Below are 20,046 nucleotides of genomic sequence, written 5' to 3'. Positions count from 1 at the left end.
TGTATACACTCACAGAAAAGCAGTTTACAGATAAGGTATTCACTGTTTTTATTTCTGAAAAGGAGTTGATAGAAAATACCTATTGAAAAATATAGCACGAAAGAGTATCAGTGGGCAGAGGAATGAGGAGAGAGTAAATACCAAGTCAAAACTCTCTCTCCTCTGAGTTTCTACTCCCTCTGCTCCTAATCTCTTCCCCTGGTTGAGCCTCATCCGGTTCATTTATCTCTTCCTGCCCTTCCCCCCCCCCCCGCCCCCCCCCCCCCCCGGCTTTTTCCTCTGGCCGCTATAAATGTCTTTCATTTGGTGAGTTCATTCAATCTACCATTTCAACTTTCACCCTCTGCAAAACACTCCCAAATGTGCACCTCTAGTCCTGACCTTCCTCAAGGCCCACATTTTTAGATGGCTGAGCAGACTGTGCACCTCTGCACCAGCCCCATGGCTCTGGTTCAAAGCCCCACTACCTTCCAGAATGGCTTTCCATCTACAACCCTCCTTTCTCCACTTCCCCCACTCTCTTCCTGTCTAACCCCACTTCCACAAAGCTACCAGATTTGTCCTAAATTTAAGTAAGTAATGTCTTGGCCTGGCATTCAAGGCATTTTAGGTCTGAAATATCCAATGTCGACTCTTTCCACCTCCAACTCATCTTCACTCATCCTAGCTCCAGCCAGACTAAATCAGTTCTTGGGCCCCTAATATCTCTCAGGCTCTCCTACTCTCCTGCCTTTGCTTACAATTTCTTCTACCTGATACCTCTTTCCCTAAAATTGAGGAAGATTCTTCACATCAGCCAACTTCCATTTTCCCCTTTTTCATTTTCCTTGAGCCCATGAACCACCAACCCCATTCATTATATGATACAGGAGTTGTTTTAAGTGATTATCAGCAAAGATGGGGGGAAAAGTCCATGTTACACCAAAAAAAAAAGGTTGTTAGTTCTTCTTGTTGGTTACAAAATGCGTGTTTTTCTCTTGCACACATACCCTGATACACATGCTTCTCTACTGATTAGCAATCTCGGGCACAGGCTCGTGGGGATGAGCATCCCAGGCTGAGCACCGTCACACACTGGGATTTCACAATGCCTGCTGGCATCACACACGATGTCTGTCGTCAAGGGTCATGTGGGTTGACCACTGATTGGCAAGGAAATTCGCTGTTTAGAACACGTGCGTCACTGAAAATGAGGACGTTCATTTATTCAGGTAAAGTTGTGCCAGTGCTGTTGCAGAAGCAGGAAGAGGAAAGGATTCATCTGCATGATACACTAACAGATACCAACTTAATAAACAAAAAGTTTACCACACTTTGAAAAAAAGAACATACACCTACCCTTTACATAGTCTACCAAGCAGGTGAATGCTATTAATCACACACAGCCAACACCTGTGCTCTCTAACCAATCTTAATCTTATTTTCTCTCTCCAATCTTAATCTTATTTTCTCTCTCCTTTTTCTTAAGAGATGCTCTCTGGAATGAATTATCAACTTCCCCTCTGCTTTTTTTTTTTAATTTATTTATTTGGCTGCGCCAGGTCTTAGTTGCAGCACGCGGGCTCTTCGCTGCCAAGTGCGGGATTTTAGTTGTGACATGCGGAATCTAGTTCCCTGACCAGGGATCGAACCCGGGCCCCCTGCACTGGGAGCGCAGAGTCTTAACCACTGGACCACCAGGGAAGTCCCTCACCTCTACTTAAACCCAGAGAATGCCACTGGTTTCAAAGGGATACCCAAAATCACTGCCCATAACGTTGTTTTCTCCTGCAACTTTAAGAAAGGTGTCATTTGCTATATATGAGCAGTGTCTCCAAGGTACTTTAACTTTTTGTAAAGGCCTGAAGCCGTGTTCCTCCAAGTTGCTGTCCTCTGCATACAATGCATTTTTCCAGATACTCAAAGATAATAAAGCCAAATGATCCACCCACAAAGTTTGTCCAAGAAATCTCCTGCATCCTCAGGCATCAGGGTCCACTCCTACTTCCCAGGTGAAATTAGCATCAGAGAAGTCCAGAGGCAAACCTGTTTCCAGAGCCTGGAAAAGAAGAAGGCTCTAAGGCCCTAACAGAAGAGCATCCCGTTCTTTACTCTTGTTCATCAGGTATCCCATAAGTTACAGGAGACACAAGGGGTCTACTGGTTCTGCTCCCTGAGGAACCATCAGAAAACGAGCTAGGACTCCAGAGCACAGAAGCTCTCTTCTAGCCAGCCCAAGCTCTGGGGGAAACAGCTTTGAGAAAGAGAAACAGAGATACCAGGCACCTGACCTAGAAAAGTGAGTGAAGGGGTCCAGAGTAGAGCTTTTCATCACACTGTTCTGAGGCTGGCACACAAAGGAGGAAGCCCCTGCCTAAGAGGTCTGCTCACCCCCAGGGCATCCAGACATCACTGGCTTCTTCCTACCCCAACCCAAGGAAAAAACTGTCTAACCACAAGTCCAGTGGGATCTATCTGCTCCCCATCTCCCCAGCCTTCTGTGTAAGAGGCATGCTTTGGTGCCCTGGCCCCTCACGTTCTTGCTGGTTCAAAAACTTAGCAAAAAAAAAAAAAAACAAAAAACCCAGAAAATAGGGAAATGTTATTACAAAATCTCTTGAAGAAAGGAGAAAAGGTGAAGAAGGCTTGAGGGGTTGTTGCTACTTGCTGTCAGAATAAAAGAACTGATGAAGAGCTTTCTTGCTTTCTCTGCCCATAGAGCCAGTGACCCATAAGCAGACATCAATGTTACAGAGATAAACACCACATTGAAAACTGAAATACTTAAACGTATATAGGGAATTTGTTACAACCAAGACAACAAGGCACCACTAAAAAATGAAACCAGTTTTGTTATATAATTCATACCTCTCCCCAAATCCTCAACTATCTATCCTGTTTGCAAAAAAATCTCTAAGCAATCTACCTACTAGCCTGGTCCAGTTTTCTGATCATTTTTTGCTAACAAGAAATTCTGACCTCTACCAATTTTTTTACTTCACTTTAAGCCAATCTTTCTGTTCCATCTTCTATGGACATGGAGGAAAAGTGGGATGGCTTCCTCCTTCTAATAATTAACCAACTGAAAAATGTATCATCCCTCGTTTTTTGGTTGTTTTTTTTTTCTTTTTCTAAATCCAATAATCAAACCCCACAAATCTCGTTTAACCCTCTTTAAAGGCTTCAGCGTTTCCTCTTTACCACCCTTCATTACAAACAGTAAACCTGGACTTATCTATGCCTTTACATCACATCTGAACTGCTTTGCATTTGAGGCCCTTCATAACCTCATCTTATTTCTACGTTTTGTCTCTTCTATAAACGAAGCTCACTCCCACTGCTATTTAAACAATTCCCTCCATTTCCCAGTTTAGAAAGCCGTCACCATAGTTTAACCCCAGTCCACCTCCACATGGCCAGTTCAACACCAAACATCCACAAAAACCCCTCTCTGATATCCCCTATCCAAAATGATCTCCTATCATTCTACGCTCATGAAGTTTCTTCCTCAAATTAATTATATTTATATGTATGTGGACTTCAAGAACATCAATACTGCCTGATTCTCAGCTGCCACGTGGATATCTGGATCTTGGTGATATCTCTGTAATTAGACTAAGGGTTGCTTGTGGGCATAGTTCCAAATGTAAAAGAGGCACACAGAAGACACTCAGGAAGCACTGTTCACGGCCGAGACCAGGGCCACTGATTCAAAGCAGCGCGTCGCTCTGTAGTTAAACACGCTGGTTCTTTTATGCACTGCAGCATCATTCTAGGTTCTATGCTTTGCCCTGCTTTCCACTGCCTGCTCATCTAAAACTCTGCCTTGGGACTTCCCTGGCAGTCCAGCAGACTCCGCGCTTCCACTGTGGGGGGGACCACCTCAGGTTCTATTAATCCCTGGTCAGGGAACTCAGATCCCACATGCCACGTCATGCAGGCAAAAAGTAAAGAAAAAATAAAAAATTAAATAAAATAAAACTCTGCCTATGGCCTTCTGAAAGGGCCAGTCTTTTCCTATCAGCCTGGTTTCCTATCCCATTTTGGAGCATCCTCCTTGGGTAAAGGGATCTTGAATGTTTTCCCTCTCTCTGACTGTTCATTCATCAGAACCATCAAGGTTACTTTAAACTCTATTCCTCTTTCCTAGGCTGTTTAAAGCCTGACTAATTTAAGAGCATTCGGCCTACCACACTGCACTTTCAATGATGTCAAAGTCATCAATGCAACCTCAAACAATACAACCAAATCTAAGCCAAACCCAAATACTTAACAGGTTCCCTTCCTTTCAGTTAGTAGTCCTCCAGTGAGCAGTGTGAGAAGCTGCAACTAATCTCCAGATAAGGAGTGTGACAAGGTTTCATGAGGAAGGCCAACCCCAGATTAGTCCAGAGTGAGAAGCTGTCTGCAGGTTGTGCTAAGGAAGACTTTTGAGGCCACACCTTGGTTCAATGACAAAGACGTCATCAATTAGTGATATCTGCCAGGGTCATGGGAAGGGTAACAGGTAGAATGGATTTGACCCTGCTATCTGGGATTAAGATAGCATCAAAAGCTTTACTGAAATAAAGCCTCTATTTCCCTGATTTCTACATGGTTTATATATTTATAATGGAATAATTTGCCTGTGTTTATTGTAATTTTCTATTAGTGTTTCTCAGTCATCAAGACTAATAAAAGCACTAAGCCAGAAGTACCGGAGATGTACTTTTATAGTCTCTCGAGAAAGGTGGATGAGAAAATCTACCTCCTTTTTCACCATTATTTACCCCAGTAGTTCTCCAGAAACTTGCAAAATAATCAATGCAAATTACAAAGTGGGAGGATTTTAGCCCCAGATATAAATACTACTCATGGAATTAAATATGTGTTTATACCTTTTTAAAGCATAAATGGTGTGGAAGTATGGACATTGTAATCAGTTGTCAATCAATACTGCAGAGAAACCAACAGGCATCTGTAATAACAGGCAGAGTTTCATTTTAACAACTAACATTTTAACATCTCATTCAATACACTGTTGACCCATATCTTGACTGACATCCACGTTAACTTAGTTGATTGGGACATAAGTAATCTGATTAAACAAGAAATCCCACAATACATAAGTGTCCATAAAACTTTATCATCAAATGAACCATTCATTCAATTAAAATGTCAACCTTATGGTTTGACATTTATGTACAGTATCTTTGATCATGATGCTGGATAGTCAATAGATTTGTTTCTTTAAAATTTCTGTTGATGATTTAGAACTGAAATGCTATGAGTTTCCTAGGATGTGATAAAGCCAACACTCAGCAGAGAACATTCCATTTGTGGAAGAGTCACCTCAACCTTCAAAGGAAGAATGAGAAGGGCACTGACACTCAGAGGGGCTGGTAAGGAAGGCATGGTTTCAGGGTAGAAAGTGGTGGCAAGGGACTCTGAGTAGGAAAGACAAATTGGGATTCCTTTTCAGGCTACCTGTGACTAGCGATATGATCTGAAGCAAGTTACTTGACCTTCTTTACCTACAGTGTTCTCATCAGTAAAATGAGGGTTAACAAGATGTTATCCTCACATAAATAATGTAAATTAATTTTGCACACTGGAGTCGCTGTTTAAGAAATGGTGATTATTATTATGATTATTATTATTATTATTATTATTATTATTATTGGTAAGCTCTTGTCTATAATGTAGTAACAAAATGGAGAAGTCTTGGAGTTTTGATTAGGGTTTTCTCTGTGGGGTAGTGTGGCCAGAAGGGATTTGGTGGGTGGGGAGGTTGGTTTTGGGAACACTAGATTAAAAACCTGCTTATATGAAGTACATTTTTTTAAAAAGACTAATTTCACAGAAAATAGGGACAGGGCACAAGGAAAATCATCCATTTGGTTACAGCTATATGAATAGAAAAACAATCTGAAAAATAATAGAGCATGTTTTATGGGCTAAAACATACTGGAAAAACTGGTTTATTAGGATGGGAACCTTCCTTTCTGTGACTTACTGCTTAAATTGCTCTTTTTCCACCCATCGCTCACTATGCAGTTAAGACCATTAGTCTGCTCTGACATTCTGTCTTCCTCCTTCCTGCCAGACCCACTCCATCCCACTTACTCATGGTATGCCAGAATTATATGTGTCATCTGTTTTCAGAGGTGAGAGCACATCGTCACATGCAAGTCTCTAATCCACTCTAAAGTTTCCTCCAAAAGACGCAGTCTGTTTTCATCGGATTATGAGGTGAAGTTTGAAGGACGACTCCCTTGTCTCCCTTCTCCTTCTCCTGAAGGAACATGCCTCCTCTTCCACCATCCAGTGACCCTGCTAACCCTGTGATTCCCATGCCTTATCTTGCATTCCATCTTCCCCCAAACCAGCCATCAAAAACTGTAGAAATCAAGTTCTGCTCTTTCAAGGGGCTATTAGCTAGAAAACTAAAATAAATTATGCCAGTGAGAGTGGGTACCTATAGATTAATGCATTATTCACTAGGAGAGGTGTTTCCCAAAGGAATGCAAGGAGGGATGGGGGAGGGAAGAGGAGGATTTTGTCCCTAAGGGATAGCTGGCAATATCTGGAGACACTGTTGGTTGTCACATTAGAGGTGTGCAACTGTCATCTAGTGCAATGGTCCCCAACCTTACTGGGACCAGGGACCAGGGACTGGTTTTGCGGAAGAGAATTTTCCCACGGATCTGGTGGGGGGGTGGTTCAGGCGGTGATGTGAGCCATGGGGAGCTATGGGGAGTGGCCGATGAAGCTTTGCTCACTCTCCGCTGCTCACCTCCTGCCGTGCGGCCCCCCCACACCCCACCCCACCCCGTTCCACACAGCAGAGGGTTGGGGATTCCCTGATCTAATAAGGATAGACCTGGGACACTGCTAAACATCTTAACAACGCCAAGGACCACTCCCTGTGACAAAGAATTATTCAGCCCAAAATGTCAATAGTACTGAGGTTGCGAAACCCAGCTCTAAGAGGTAATATATTTCAGTTAACAACGCCTTTGTTCCACAGGTTTCAGTTTAAATTCCAGGCACTGGGCACGCGGACTGGGGAATGTATTTTGGAGCACGGGAGCATCAATCACACCCCAGAGACAGGTACCTATTTTCTATTCACATGAAACTACTCCGTTCATCAGACTACTGACTCTAGCTGAATGAGTACTAATATTTCGTTTGGTTGGTTTTCTTAATGTTTGTTTCAAATACAAGTTTAACTAAAAAAAAAAAAATACGAGATCAACAAAGAAAAAATACTCATTGTCATATCTGCTTCAGATATTTTTTAAAGGAAAAAATTATAGGTACAGTTGAGGCACACCTCCCCAACTCTTCTCCTCCCTCCTAGCAGATATATCATTTCCACGTGTTATTTTATACTTACCTACATACATCCACATAAATATCAATATATAGTATCTAAGGTACTAAATTTTAAACGACTGTTATTATACTATACATTTCTTTTCTCTCAATAGTGTTTGAAATTTGTCCATTTTGTTTTCTTCAGGTAATTCATTTTGATCGCTGTACAGTATAGATAAAGCAGCCTACATAATTTTCCTCCTAAGGAGCAACTGGGTCGTCTCCACGTTGCCACTATTTGTATGCACTTGTAACATGTTCCCTAACACATACATGCTGAGAGTCTGGGTAGGTTCGATATCTTAAGAGAAGTGGAATTGTGGGGTTACAGTGCTACGAATCGCCAAACTGCTCTCCAAAGTGTCACTGAACTACGTTTTCATTATATTGCACTTAGAAATGCAGGTGACTGATCTTACACCTTTCAAACAAACAAGCAAACAAAAAAGAATCACACCTTTGCCTTTTGCAGAACTACATTAAGATGTGAGGATTAAAATATATGGTATGCTAGTGAATTTTTTCAGAATCGCCTTCTATTAAGTAATTTTTGTTCCAAGAAGAGAAACTGTACTCCTTCTGGCCAACAAAGGCAGTGTCAATAAATAAATAAATAAGCAAATATATTCGTGGACTGTGATTGAATCTCAAGCCAAACAATCAATTATCAAACCGTTTTGAAACCGTTAGGGAAATTTATATATGGGCTCTATATTAGATGACATTAAGAAATTATTAAGCTTGTTAAAGAGAGAAAAGCATTGTGGTTATCTTTTAAAGTCCTTTTATTAAAGATGAAATCGTATATCTGCATTGAACACTTTAGCAAAAACTGAGGAGTGACAGATGAATCAAGTGTGGCAAAATCTTGACAAAAGTTGGCTATGTGGTTTATCACACTAAGTGAAGTAAGTCAGACAGAGAAAGACAAACATTATATGACATCACTTATATGTGGAACCTAAAGAACAGCCCAAATGAACTTATTTATAAAACAGAAACAGACTCACAGACATAGAAAACAAACAGAGTTACCAAACGGGAAGCCGGGGGTGGGGGGTATAAATTAGGAGTATGGGATTAACAGATACACACTACTATTTACAAAATAAACAAGGACCCACTGTATAGCACAGGGAACTATATTCAGTATTGTGTGATAACCTTTAACAGAAAAGAATCAAAGCAAAAAAGAATACTGATAGATAGATACATATATATGTATAACCGAATCACTTTGCTATACACCTGAAATTAACACAATATTGTAAATCAACTATACTTCAGTTAAACAAACAAAAACCAAAAACAAGTTGGCCACATGGGGCTCATTATACTATTTTTCTACTTTCGCGTATGTTTGAAAATTGTCATCACCATCAGGCACAAGAGTTACCAAAAGAGACAGATTAACAAAAGCAGGTAGACATTTGACTGTGATCAAGAAAATCTCAACCTATAATCCTTCCATATACCATAACTGGATTATTTTTCTCTCTTCAAGTAGTTAGACAAGTTCTAGGATTTTATGAGCAAGATAGCCCCATTAGATGCATTATAGTTCACTTCCTTGAGGACAGCAGACACTGATTTATATTCAGAGAATTTACACCAAGACTACAGTACTAAATCAACTTAGCTGATTTAAACAGACGATCAAAAATGGCCCACCCAAGACAAAATGAGTATAGAAAATGACACTCCTCAAATTTTTGTTACAACGTACTACCCCACATCTTCTGTGAATTTAAGAGATCTGATTAATGTTGATGTAACCAATGTTGTACTGGTATCCACACGGTTAGTCAATTCTCACAAAAGAATTTCAAATGTAAAATTAGAGGGAAACACTAGGTAGCCTGAATTCTCTCTGAACAGGTACAACATCAGAAGCTTCAACACAGCATTTTGTCTTTTGTGTGCGTTTGGGGGGAGAGTGGCGGTGGGGGGGGGCGGTGGTGCTGAGGGACAAGAGATACGGTGCAGAAGAGAAATGTAGCCCAGGGGCTTAATTAATGGTAGGCCACGTCACCCCAAATCCTTGCTGGAACAGGGCAACATGGAGGACCTAAGTGCATTTCCCACTGCCGACAATGCTGAGTCAGGCCAGCAGCACACTCCAGGGAACCTGGTCAGAAGGACTGAGCCATAGCCTCTGTTTATTTGTATTGTTTGTGACTCACTCCAGGCAAGGGCAAACGCAGGCCTTAACTCCTGACTGTCGACATTTAGTTGGTAATCATTATGATGTCCTAGTATCATAATGCAATTACAGTGGAATTAACCTTGAGTCGTGAAAATGACAATTAACTACATTCACTTCAATCACAATCAAAATTATTAACTCAGGGCTTCCCTGGTGGCGCAGAGGTTAAGAATTCACCTGCCAATGCAGGGGACACGGGTTCAAGCCCTGGTCTGGGAAGATCCCACATGCCACAGAGCAACTAAGCTCGCGAGCCACAACTACTGAGACCGTGAGCCACAACTACTGAAGCCCACTCGCCTAGAGCCCGAGCTCCATAACAAGAGAAGTCACTGTAATGAGAAGCCCACGCACTGCAACAAAGAGTAGCCCCGGCTCACAACTAGAGAAAGCCCACGCACAGGAACGAAGACTGAACACAGCCAAAAATAAATACGCAAATAAAAAATTAATTTAAAAAAAAATTACTAACTCATTCAAGTCTGACAGCATAAGTTCTGGAACTCAGGTACCCAAAGAGTGAGACTGGTGGCTCCTGAAAGTCAAACAGTCCCTTGCACTATTTACAGCAGAGTAAAATAAAAGCTGTTAAAATCTCCATCAGACCACAAGCCATGGTATGAAAAGATTCACTTATTCTGTGGCTAGAGTGCTAAAAGTATAACTGATGCAAAGGAGCAAAAGACCCAAGACGCTTCTCTTTTTACCTTCTAGCACATCAGTTCTCAGGGAACAAAAACTAGGGTAGAATATTCTCCACTGAAGGTTAATGCTTATCTATAACACAGTTACTTGAAGAGAGGAGAAAATTCATATTCACCATTGTATTAACAATGACGAAAAGTCCTTAAACCCAGAAGAGGAAGGTACAATGAGAGAGCTTCTTAAAGAGCTCTTATTCATGATCATATTTGAAGCTCAATGAGCTAGACAGTGTTTTAATAAAAGACACGGTAGAGTACAGCCACGGAAAGCAAAGAAGTATTTAAACACAAAGATAATACTTCCCGAGGTTCGGCTTTCAGTTGGCTTATTCAATAAAAGCACAGAAGAAATACAATACAAGAGGGGTTTAACTGGAGAAGGAGATTTGAAAACTGTTTCCAAAAATGTGCTTCACCAAGTAAAAGAGCGGCAGAAAGAATTTTCTAGTGCAGAAAATAAACATAACTCTTGTCTCTGTTTAGCTCCTCTCCCCCTCTCGGTTTTCCAAACCTATCATCAGCACTATATCATTCAGACATCTCAAAATCCAACCCGCGCCTCTGGAGCCTGTGGCCTGACACTGACCCTTGCCTAAACTTTGACTGGCTCAACACTGACTTGTGCTCTGGTTGGCTGCGGTACAGAGACATGATGCACCAGCCAGGCACACAAGTGCTCAGTGCTTCATCACCCTCTGCCTCTGTCTAGGACTGTGATACTACCTCTCTGCTGACTTCAAACACCAGAATGTATCAACAGGGCACACACCCTGCCACCGGGCGACCCAAGCAGGGTGTAAGTCAGGATGGGAGTAGAGGAGCATACCATGCACAGCTGTGGGATTAATAGAGAGAAAAGCAGCACACAGCAGAGCCTAAACGAGCTCTCACATCCTCCTCTGCTTATGCGGCTATTTTAGCATTTATCACAGTGGCCTATCAGATGCCTGTCTCCCCACAGGAACCATGTCTCAATCATCTTTGGATCCCCTGTAAAAGATAGCAAATGCTCAGTAACTGCAATTGCCAGCTGCACGGGCTAAAAGGAAGAACAGCCACTCTGAATGAAATATAATAAATTCTGTAGGCATCAGCCTACTCTAAACCATTATTATACATATATTTCTCCTCCCGCTCACTTCCACTCTTTCCTGGAAGTAACAAGAAAAAGGCAAAGACCAAAAACAGAAAAGACAGATGCATGACAAAAAAAAAAAGAAAATTCGACAAGTGGAAATAGTCACTCCCATTAAGCTGAAAAAACTAAAACAATGCTACAAACACACTCACCTAGTGATTTTTTAATCCTCTTAACCTACCAAATTGAAACACTTTGTGCCCTTTTAAATTCACGGCCCAAGACATATGACATCACCACCCCAATCTATAGGGTCCCATAGAATTTCACCCAAGATCAATGACAGCCCGAAGTCTCACCAAGTACAACAGAAAGTCAGCAATAAAGTTTGTTCTCTCCTTAAATTACAAGGGCACACATTTAAAAAGAAACCAGGAAAAAAAAATTACTAGATCTGCTATACCTAAGAGAAGGTATCTGGCAATAAAAAGAGGATCCAAAAAAATAAAGAGGATCAAGTATAGCCAGAAATATCCAAACATGGTTAAAATGTTATTGATTCTAATCCTTTGGTGTTTAAGTAGACACCATGAAGCTCTACTAGTTTCTTCAATCATTTGAACGTAACAATCTAATTACACAAAAACGCACAGATGTTTTCACTCAAATTCTTTATTTCCAAAACATACTATAATATATAATTTCCACAATTCCTCTAGACAGTCTTTCAGAAGATAAATTCCTTCTAGTGAAGTGTTTAACATTTTGACCATCTTTAATCAACCAAATGGACACAAAATTGTTTCCATATTACTTTTGAAAAACACATAAAGCCTTAATCTTTTAATTAAATTAAGGGTTTATTTCTTCCTAATTTCACAGCCATCGCTTCCATAGAATTCTACTCCCCTGTGAACCCAGTGTCTTAAAAAAGTCTTAAAATTCTTAACCCAAGTGGAAGGGTTTATTGGGACAGAGGCAAAGCACACAAATAAAAGCAGGGATTGGTTAGCTTAGCTGATTTGTTAACTCACTTCTAACAAAAATTAAGCGAGTTCCTTTATTACAGGACTTTTCTGAGCCTTTGTTACTATACATTATTAGTCTCTAAAAGGAATGTGTAGCATGTGGTGATTCCCAAGCTTATTTCACAAGGGAGTTATTTTTTTATTTCATGAGTTACTAATTAGTTTTTAGTACGAAAATATTTTGCAGAATATACGAGGCTGAGTCAAAAATTATCTGCACTCCTGTTATATTAAAACTTCTGTTGACTGAGCTTATCAGCACTTTCCCTTCAAGGCTACTGTCTCCCCAGTCACTGCTGTGCAGGTGTGAACATGTTACATCAGTTCTTTTGTAACAAAGATGCAAACAAAAATGGATGCCTCACTTGTGATTTGCACGAAAGGAGAGCAGCATGCAGTGATTCGTTTTCTGTGGTCTGAGTGTGTGCACGTCCACACACTTCTGTCCACACTCTGCAAAAACTTCGTTTGGAGGTGTTAAAGCATCCTCCCTATAGTCCTGATCTTGCTCCATCGGACTTTCACCTGTTTGGTCCCCTGAAAGCAGCCCTATGAGGAAGAAGATTCACTTCTGATGAAGAAGTGAAGACAGTGGTGCATTCAGGGCCTAAAACATTTTTAATGAGGGAATACAAAAGCTTGTTGACAGATGGACAAAGTGTACTGAAAAGCAAGCAGATTATGTCAAAAACTGATGTATTTGTCTCTTCTAAAAGTTAATTAAAATAAATTCTACAGCCAGAGTGCAGATAATTTCTGACTCGTCCTTGTACTTTGAGAAGCACAAGTTAGAATAAGGTGCTAATGAAACCTCGAACCTAGGTTTAACTTAACCCCAGGTAGTCCAATTGGCCTTTTCTTCCCCTTAAGACCATTAACTAACAAAGGTGACCACCTTTAAATGCATATCTTTAAAAATACCCAGTAAGAACACATATATGGACCAACACATATCACCACCATTCAGTAAAAACTCATCCAAAACTCAGAAGGCAGCTATTTTGCATAAAGGACAGAATTATGAATAATCCAAGGCCCATAAAATGCACTGCTCTATGCATATTTCAAATTCAAATTGGGTAGACACAAATTTACCCAATTTGGATACTTTAACCATCATAATGAAAAGGAAGACTTACCAACAGAAGCTGAGTTTTTAAGAACTGACTCCTTTGAGACTCCTTTTTGAATTCGTAATGTGGCCCACTATTCAAAAAACAAGAAGTATTAATGTAAACCGTGCCACAGACAGAATGCAGAATATTTAAACCATGCTTATATAGACATGAAATTAATCATTAAGCCCTGGTACTATATGAATTAAAAAGATACCCCACCGAATCTCTGATACAATAGTATACCAAGTCCCAGGCATACTCTTGTATTAGTTACTGATAATGACCAAATAAAATGAGGAAAAGATCATGTTTACCTTATTAAACCCCTCACACACACCTGGTAGCCCAATAAATTACTCCTTGGAAAGGCTGGAAAGCATGAAAGGCAAGAGCACAGACTATGGCATCAAGCCTATCTGGCTTTAAAACTACTTAATCCCTCTTAGCCCCAGTTTCCTCATCTGTAAAATGAGGATAATAGTTCCTATTCTGTAGGGTTGCTATGAGGGTTAAACAAGATTAACACATGTAAAGACATAAACACAGGGCACAAAAAATATTATTTTCATAACAAATTAGGCATTCAAGGATGAGACACACTCAAAGATGCCGAATTGCCTGTATTAGACAGAAGCTCGCAGAAGGAGCAGTGTGAGACCTGGAAAATTGGAAAGGAATCCATGAAATCACTAACTAAAGACATCTGCTGGGAGACTGGGATTGACATATACACACTACTGTATATAAAGTAGATAACTAATAAGGACCTACTGTATAGCACAGAAAATTCTACTCAATACTCTATAATGGCCTATATGGGAAAAGAATCTAAAAAAAGAGTAGATTTATGTATATGTATAACTGATTCACTTTGTTGTACACCTGAAACTAACACAACATTGTAAATCAACCATACTTCAATGAAAATTAAAAAACAAACAAACAAACAAAAAAAGTAAGAAGACATCTGCCCACCAGGTCACTTACCTACTAAGATGTATACAGAAAATGTTATGATTATAAGGAACCACAGGTTTGACAGAATTTAAGAACAGGAAAAATTAACTCCCATTTTGTTTTGAATATAAATAGGAGTACAATGCCTAGAGCCTGTGGTCCCCAACAAGAGACGCCACCACAATGAGAAGCCCTCGCACAGCAATGAAGAGTAGCCCTGGCTCTCCACAACTAGAGAAAGCCCGTGTGCAGCAACGAAGACCCAATGCAGCCAAAAATAAATAAATAATAAAACAAATCTTAAAAAAAAAAAAAAGGCTGCAAGTGAACTCTTTTGACACCATTCCAGAAAACCCAATGGCTACTTCTCTAGTTTAGAAAAAGGAACAATTAAAATATTATCTAAATGATTATAATTCTAGAAGCTAACAATGCCTAAATTGACTTGATTTGGGGAGGTGGGAGAAGAGCAAAACAAGAGGTAAAAGGCACTGTAATAATTATAATTAGGACTTAGTCACCCTTGAAGAGGCAAAAAGACAGAATTTATTAAATATGTCAAGGCAAAATCCTCAGTTATTGCTGGGCTTGAAGGGACCAAGCAGAGAAGTAAAAATTTTTTCTCAAATAAGAAAATAAGTGATAGAGAATATATAACCTAAAACGTGTACATGAAAGTCAAGGAGGAAAACATGATCTGACTACATCAGGACCCCTGCACAACATCCCAAAGAGCAAAGTAGGAACATGCCATTTGTGCTTAGAAAACAACCTATAAATAGAGGCCTAATCTTCCCGGCTTCAAGTGGCAAGTCACAAATGATAATAGGCTCAGAGTCTTAATCTGGTTGCATCCTTTTCTCTTCCTTGTTGATCTGGGGCAGGAATTCTCAAACTCTGGACTTATACTTCCCATCTTTTCTCAATACAGGTAAAGTTTTATTTCCATAGTTTTTCATTTTAAAGCCTTGTTACCTATTATCAATTGTAAGTAGACCAAAGATATGATTAAAATAAAATTTTGTAAACAATCAATCATCCTTATCCTGGAGTTCACTTTTTTCACTGTGGGCATATGATTTTACATTTTCTATAAATAGTAATTACCTTAGACTAGGACAATTAGTCCATGCTCTTATGATGGAAAATATTGGTATTCTATAGCTAATATGGGCTGAACTGTGTCCTCCCAAGCCCCCCCAAAATTATTGTGTTGAAGCCCTAACCCCCAGTACCTCAGAATGTGACTATATTTGGAAACTGGGCCTTTAAAGAGGTGACTAAGTTAAAATAAGGCCCTTGGGGTGAGGCCTTAATTCAGTATGACTGGTGTCTTTATAAGAGGAAGAGAATGTACAGAGAGGACAGACCATGTGAGGTCATAGCAAGACGGCACCATCTAAAGCTAAGGAGAGAGGCCTCAGAAGAAACCAAACCTGCTGACACCTTAATCTTGGACTTCTAGCCTCCAGAACTGTAAGAAAATAAATTTCCATGGTTCCATGGTTTAAGTCACCCGTCTATGGGACTTTGTTATGGCAGCAAACTAATATGGGGGCAGTCCCCCAATAATATCATCTGCTCCAAAGAGCTCTCTGTGCCAGCATCAGAAGTTTCAGAAGACAGACCCTCAGGGCTTCCTAGGTGGCGCAGTTGTTAAGAATCCGCCTGACAATGCAGAGGTCATGGGTTCGATCCCAGCTCCAGGAAGATCCCACATGCCACGGAGCAACTAAGCCCGTGTGCCAAAAAAAAAAAAAAAAGAAGAAGACAGACCCTCTCCTGAAAGGCTAACTGCAAAGTCTGTCCTCCAAAATGTAGCTACCATGTTCAAGATTAGCAAGTTTTATGGCTGGAGGATAAGTCACTTAATGCCAAAGGGAATTTGTACTGGAAAACCGTTTTCTTCTTTGGGCTAACTCCCCAGTGACAGTGGCCCAGTGCCTACGCTTTGCAGCTGGACCGACAAAAGTACACGTGAACTGTAGTTCTGCCACTTCCTTGCTGAAATCATCTCAGGCAAGACTTTAACCTCCTGGGGTCTAACTTTCATCATCTCTAAACAATACCAAGGGATGTTGTAAAGACTAAAGGAGATAATCTATCCAATGACCAACACACACTTGGCCACAAAGTAGAAAAATGTTGGCTTTCTCCTCCCTCCCCACACCCCACATCTATATAGGTGCCAAAATGATCAGTTTTTTTCCAAACTATCAGTGCATCTCCCAATAAATAGCTATTTCTCTTTCACCACGCCAGCTTCTCTAGCTGATCAGGTAAGCCCAAATACAGAGGAAGAATCTCTCTCTGGAGGTTCTAGATTTCTTGAGGTATCTCAGGACACATCTACCTGAAGGCACCAGGAAAGATGCAGCTCTATCTGCAAAGGACCCTGAAGGTAGCAGCTTTTAACAATCCCGGCCACTACTCCCATCTCACTCCCCCTACCAAGGAGGGTGACAACTTTCAATCAGGTTGTCATGCCACTTAATTTCAAAATCCTTATTTCAGAAAATAAGTAGCTGGGGGAGGGAATGAATTGGGAGATTGGGATTGCCATATATACATTACTAATAAGAAAAAAAATACCAAATTGTATACTCTAAACATATGCAGTTTATTGTCTGTTAACTGTATCTCAATAAAAGTTCTTAAAAAAAAAAAGAAAATAAGTAGCTATCCACATTTCACCAAAAAGAAAGGGTTAAGTATAATTTTTAAAACTTAGGCCAGAAGCTTGCAAAAATGTGACCGTCACCAAGACAATTCAACTTTCAGTTTTCACACTGAAAAAAACATTTAAGAATTGACTGAAGAGAGGGAAAGAAAAAGGGAAAAGTGTATAAAATTATATAAAAATTCAAAAGATTAGACTTAAATAATAGCTGGCCATCATTTGTAGCAAAATAAAAGTCTCTCAGCAGAGACTGTCATCTTGGCAGAGTAAGAACTCAGGCTCTAGATTCAGATTAAAATCCTGATTCTACCACTCACAGCTGTATGCCACTGTCCAGACAAACCACCTCTCTGAACCTCCATTCCCCAGGCTATCAATGGGAATAATAACAGACCCTTTCCCAGAGAGGTGTTGTAGAATTAAGTTAACTGAAAAGCATGTTGCTTTGGTAGCTTTTCTTTATTATTACTTACAGTCATGGCCTTCTAGCATTTATTATATTTCCAATAGCAGGGGTAATACCTGAGTGTTAGAGGTGTTAACCACCTGAAAATTATTGCCCTGCCTTTTTAAAAAGACAGGAAACTAATCGGTGGATGGAGGAGACGGGAAGGCAAAGAATAAAAACTAAAATGAAAGGCAGGAGCAGGCTGCTCTGACTATGTGTGTGTGCTGACCCACTAAAGACCTGAAGATAGGTTAAATCTTAGCCACACAGGAGCAAAAACCCCCAAAAACACAACCGAAGAGTGTGCCAATTCAAACGCCACTGAGATTTGAGCATTTCCTATGTATCTAGTGCTTTCATTCACCCTTCTTTGCAAAATTTGGAAACAGGAGTGTAGGGAGAGCTGAGGCCAATGAATATAGATATTCAATGACATTTCAAGTGCCATTGGTTAGACTAAATTTCCATAACTCTGTTAAAATATAATCAGATTGCTTTCTACCATCCAGTAATTGGTTTCTTATCTTGAGCATAAACTAGAACATGATGCCTTTCTGGACAGGATGCCTTAGTCCATGAAAGGACCTCTGAAACCTGGGGCTGTAAAAACTAAGGAGACTGAGGTGACAACTGTCCTGCATAAAGGATATAAAGAAATTCTGTGATAGAAAAAGCGTTTGCATTGTTATTCTGATCAGTAAAATATCATCATAATAATAACAGCAGCGGGTGGGGGTAGTTCTGCCTTCAACCACAGCAACAACAGGGTGGTCCAGTGGTCTCAGCCCGGATCCCTCCAGCTCTGCGGGAAAAGCGGGATGCCGCCGAGAATAAACTAAAACGCACACCCCTACGAACCACTGACCTTCCTCACTGGTCCCCTCGCGTCTATTCGGCTTTCAGCTCCATTCTCGTTTCCCAAAGCCCAGAATCTCCCTAAAACCCTCGGGGAGGGGGCGCAGCATCCCTCCACGCACTCACCTCTAAAGTTTTCACCAGGATCTTCATGTAGAGCTCGGAGATGCCCAAAGACACCCCCAAGGCCGACGGCAGGAGTATGAGGCCGAGCACCAGGGTCAGCCAGGTGTAAAGGATCGTCCCGGCCAGCTCCACGCCATCCATGGCTCGGCGCACTCGGAAGGGGTCCACGGAGGAGGTCTGAGCGCGACAGCTGTCCCTGTCCCCAGGTAGTCGGGAAGGCAGCTCCCGGAGCAGAGGCGCGGAACCCGGGTCCCGGGAGTCAGCGCCAACGCCTCCCGGCACTCACCTCTGGAGGAAAAAGAAGAGAGGAAGGAAAAAACTTTCAGAAGGACAGCAATTTCCTTCCTTCCTCTTCGGGCTCCTCCTCGCCGCGGCCAGTTAACTCTTTCTCCGCTGGCGGCCCAGGCCCCCGCCGAAGCCGCCGCCGCCGCGTGCGCAGCCCTGGCAGCGCCGGCCGGGAGACGAGGACTGGGGGCGAGCGCAGCGGGGAACGTGCCCCACCCTGTGCCTGATTTCCTCTGGGTGGCGATTGCGACACCTCTGCGGTGACTCACGGAGGTCCTCCGGGAGCGAGGGTCCCCGCGGCGCGCCGCGGCGCACCACCGCACACCCGCGGATCGGGCGCCGGGTCGAGGACCGCGCTGCGGGCGGGCTGCGCTCGCGCGCCGGGCGCCCTATTTCTGCCCCCCGCCCTCGCCCCACCTCCTCCGCCACCCAACCGGGAGCTTCCAGGCGGGGTGTGCACGGAAAGCGCCGCGGCCTCCCGGGCGGCCTCCCGTCTTCCCCGCGCCCCGCCTCCCCAGCGCTCTCAGCGGAGCTCCTTCAGGGAGGCGGCCGAGTTTTCATCTGCAAAACGTTAGCGTTTTCTCACCCCCCAGAAGAAACTACTGACGTGTCCGGGACGCTCGAGAAGGTCGTGTTCGTGTGGCTATAAAACGACCTCTCCGCAGGGCCTGCAAGGAGAGGGAGATGCCCAGGGCGCTGCTGAGCTGCGGCTGCCTGCGCTTCCAGACATCCCACCCCTCCTTCTCCCACCTCCTTCCCTTCCCTCCCCTATGGAGCTCCGGGCGGAGATCTTGTTCTTCCCGAGAGGGGAAAGCTCTCTCCGCCAGGCGCCGACAGCGCTCAGCCGCCGTTTCCCTGGCACAGAAATCCTTCCGCTGAGGGTCGCTCTCTTCCTGGGGCAAAGTTCCAACCACCGCTTCCCCTACCTTTTACCCATCACGCTTCGCACAGAAGCCACAGGAAAACGCCAGGCCCGCGCACGCTTCTCCCAGCTGACGCGCGCCTCCAGGGACTCCTGTCCCCGCACCGCTGCCTTGCTAGCCCTTCTTAGAACACTGAAGGGCAAAACCTCGTACGGGTATCTACTTCACTGCGGTTCATGCCTCTTAGAAACCTGATCTGTTTTTTTAAGAATAAGCGGGAGAAGGGATGTTGGGACTGTAGCAGATTAGAAAATCAGGCTCTCAGGGTTTCCAGATCGTCCCTGAATGGAATGGAAC

General features: G+C 42.2%; 1 protein-coding gene across 3 annotated transcripts in view; it reads right to left on the bottom strand.

The window, feature by feature from the left end:
- GPAT3 (glycerol-3-phosphate acyltransferase 3) overlaps positions 1 to 19,720 on the bottom strand; it is a 65,746-nt gene extending 46,026 nt beyond the window's left edge. The window contains exons 1-4 of one of the 3 annotated variants that reach the window (XM_057729438.1): positions 19,577 to 19,720; positions 19,413 to 19,494; positions 18,542 to 18,829; positions 13,497 to 13,563 (exon numbers count right to left, since the gene is read on the bottom strand). In XM_057729438.1, coding sequence (XP_057585421.1) covers positions 13,497 to 13,563; positions 18,542 to 18,682 — 208 coding nt within the window. In that variant the 5' untranslated portion in view covers positions 18,683 to 18,829; positions 19,413 to 19,494; positions 19,577 to 19,720. Of the gene's footprint in view, positions 1 to 13,496; positions 13,564 to 18,541; positions 18,830 to 19,042; positions 19,218 to 19,412; positions 19,495 to 19,576 lie in introns of those variants that run through there. The other 2 variants (XM_057729439.1, XM_057729440.1) reach the window with 2 other exon arrangements.
- Between the last annotated feature and the right edge of the window lie 326 nt (positions 19,721 to 20,046).

The sequence above is a fragment of the Hippopotamus amphibius genome, chromosome 3 (assembly GCF_030028045.1).
Source record: "Hippopotamus amphibius kiboko isolate mHipAmp2 chromosome 3, mHipAmp2.hap2, whole genome shotgun sequence".
NCBI classification, from domain to species: domain Eukaryota; kingdom Metazoa; phylum Chordata; class Mammalia; order Artiodactyla; family Hippopotamidae; genus Hippopotamus; species Hippopotamus amphibius.
This window is presented reverse-complemented; position numbering and strand designations above follow the sequence as displayed.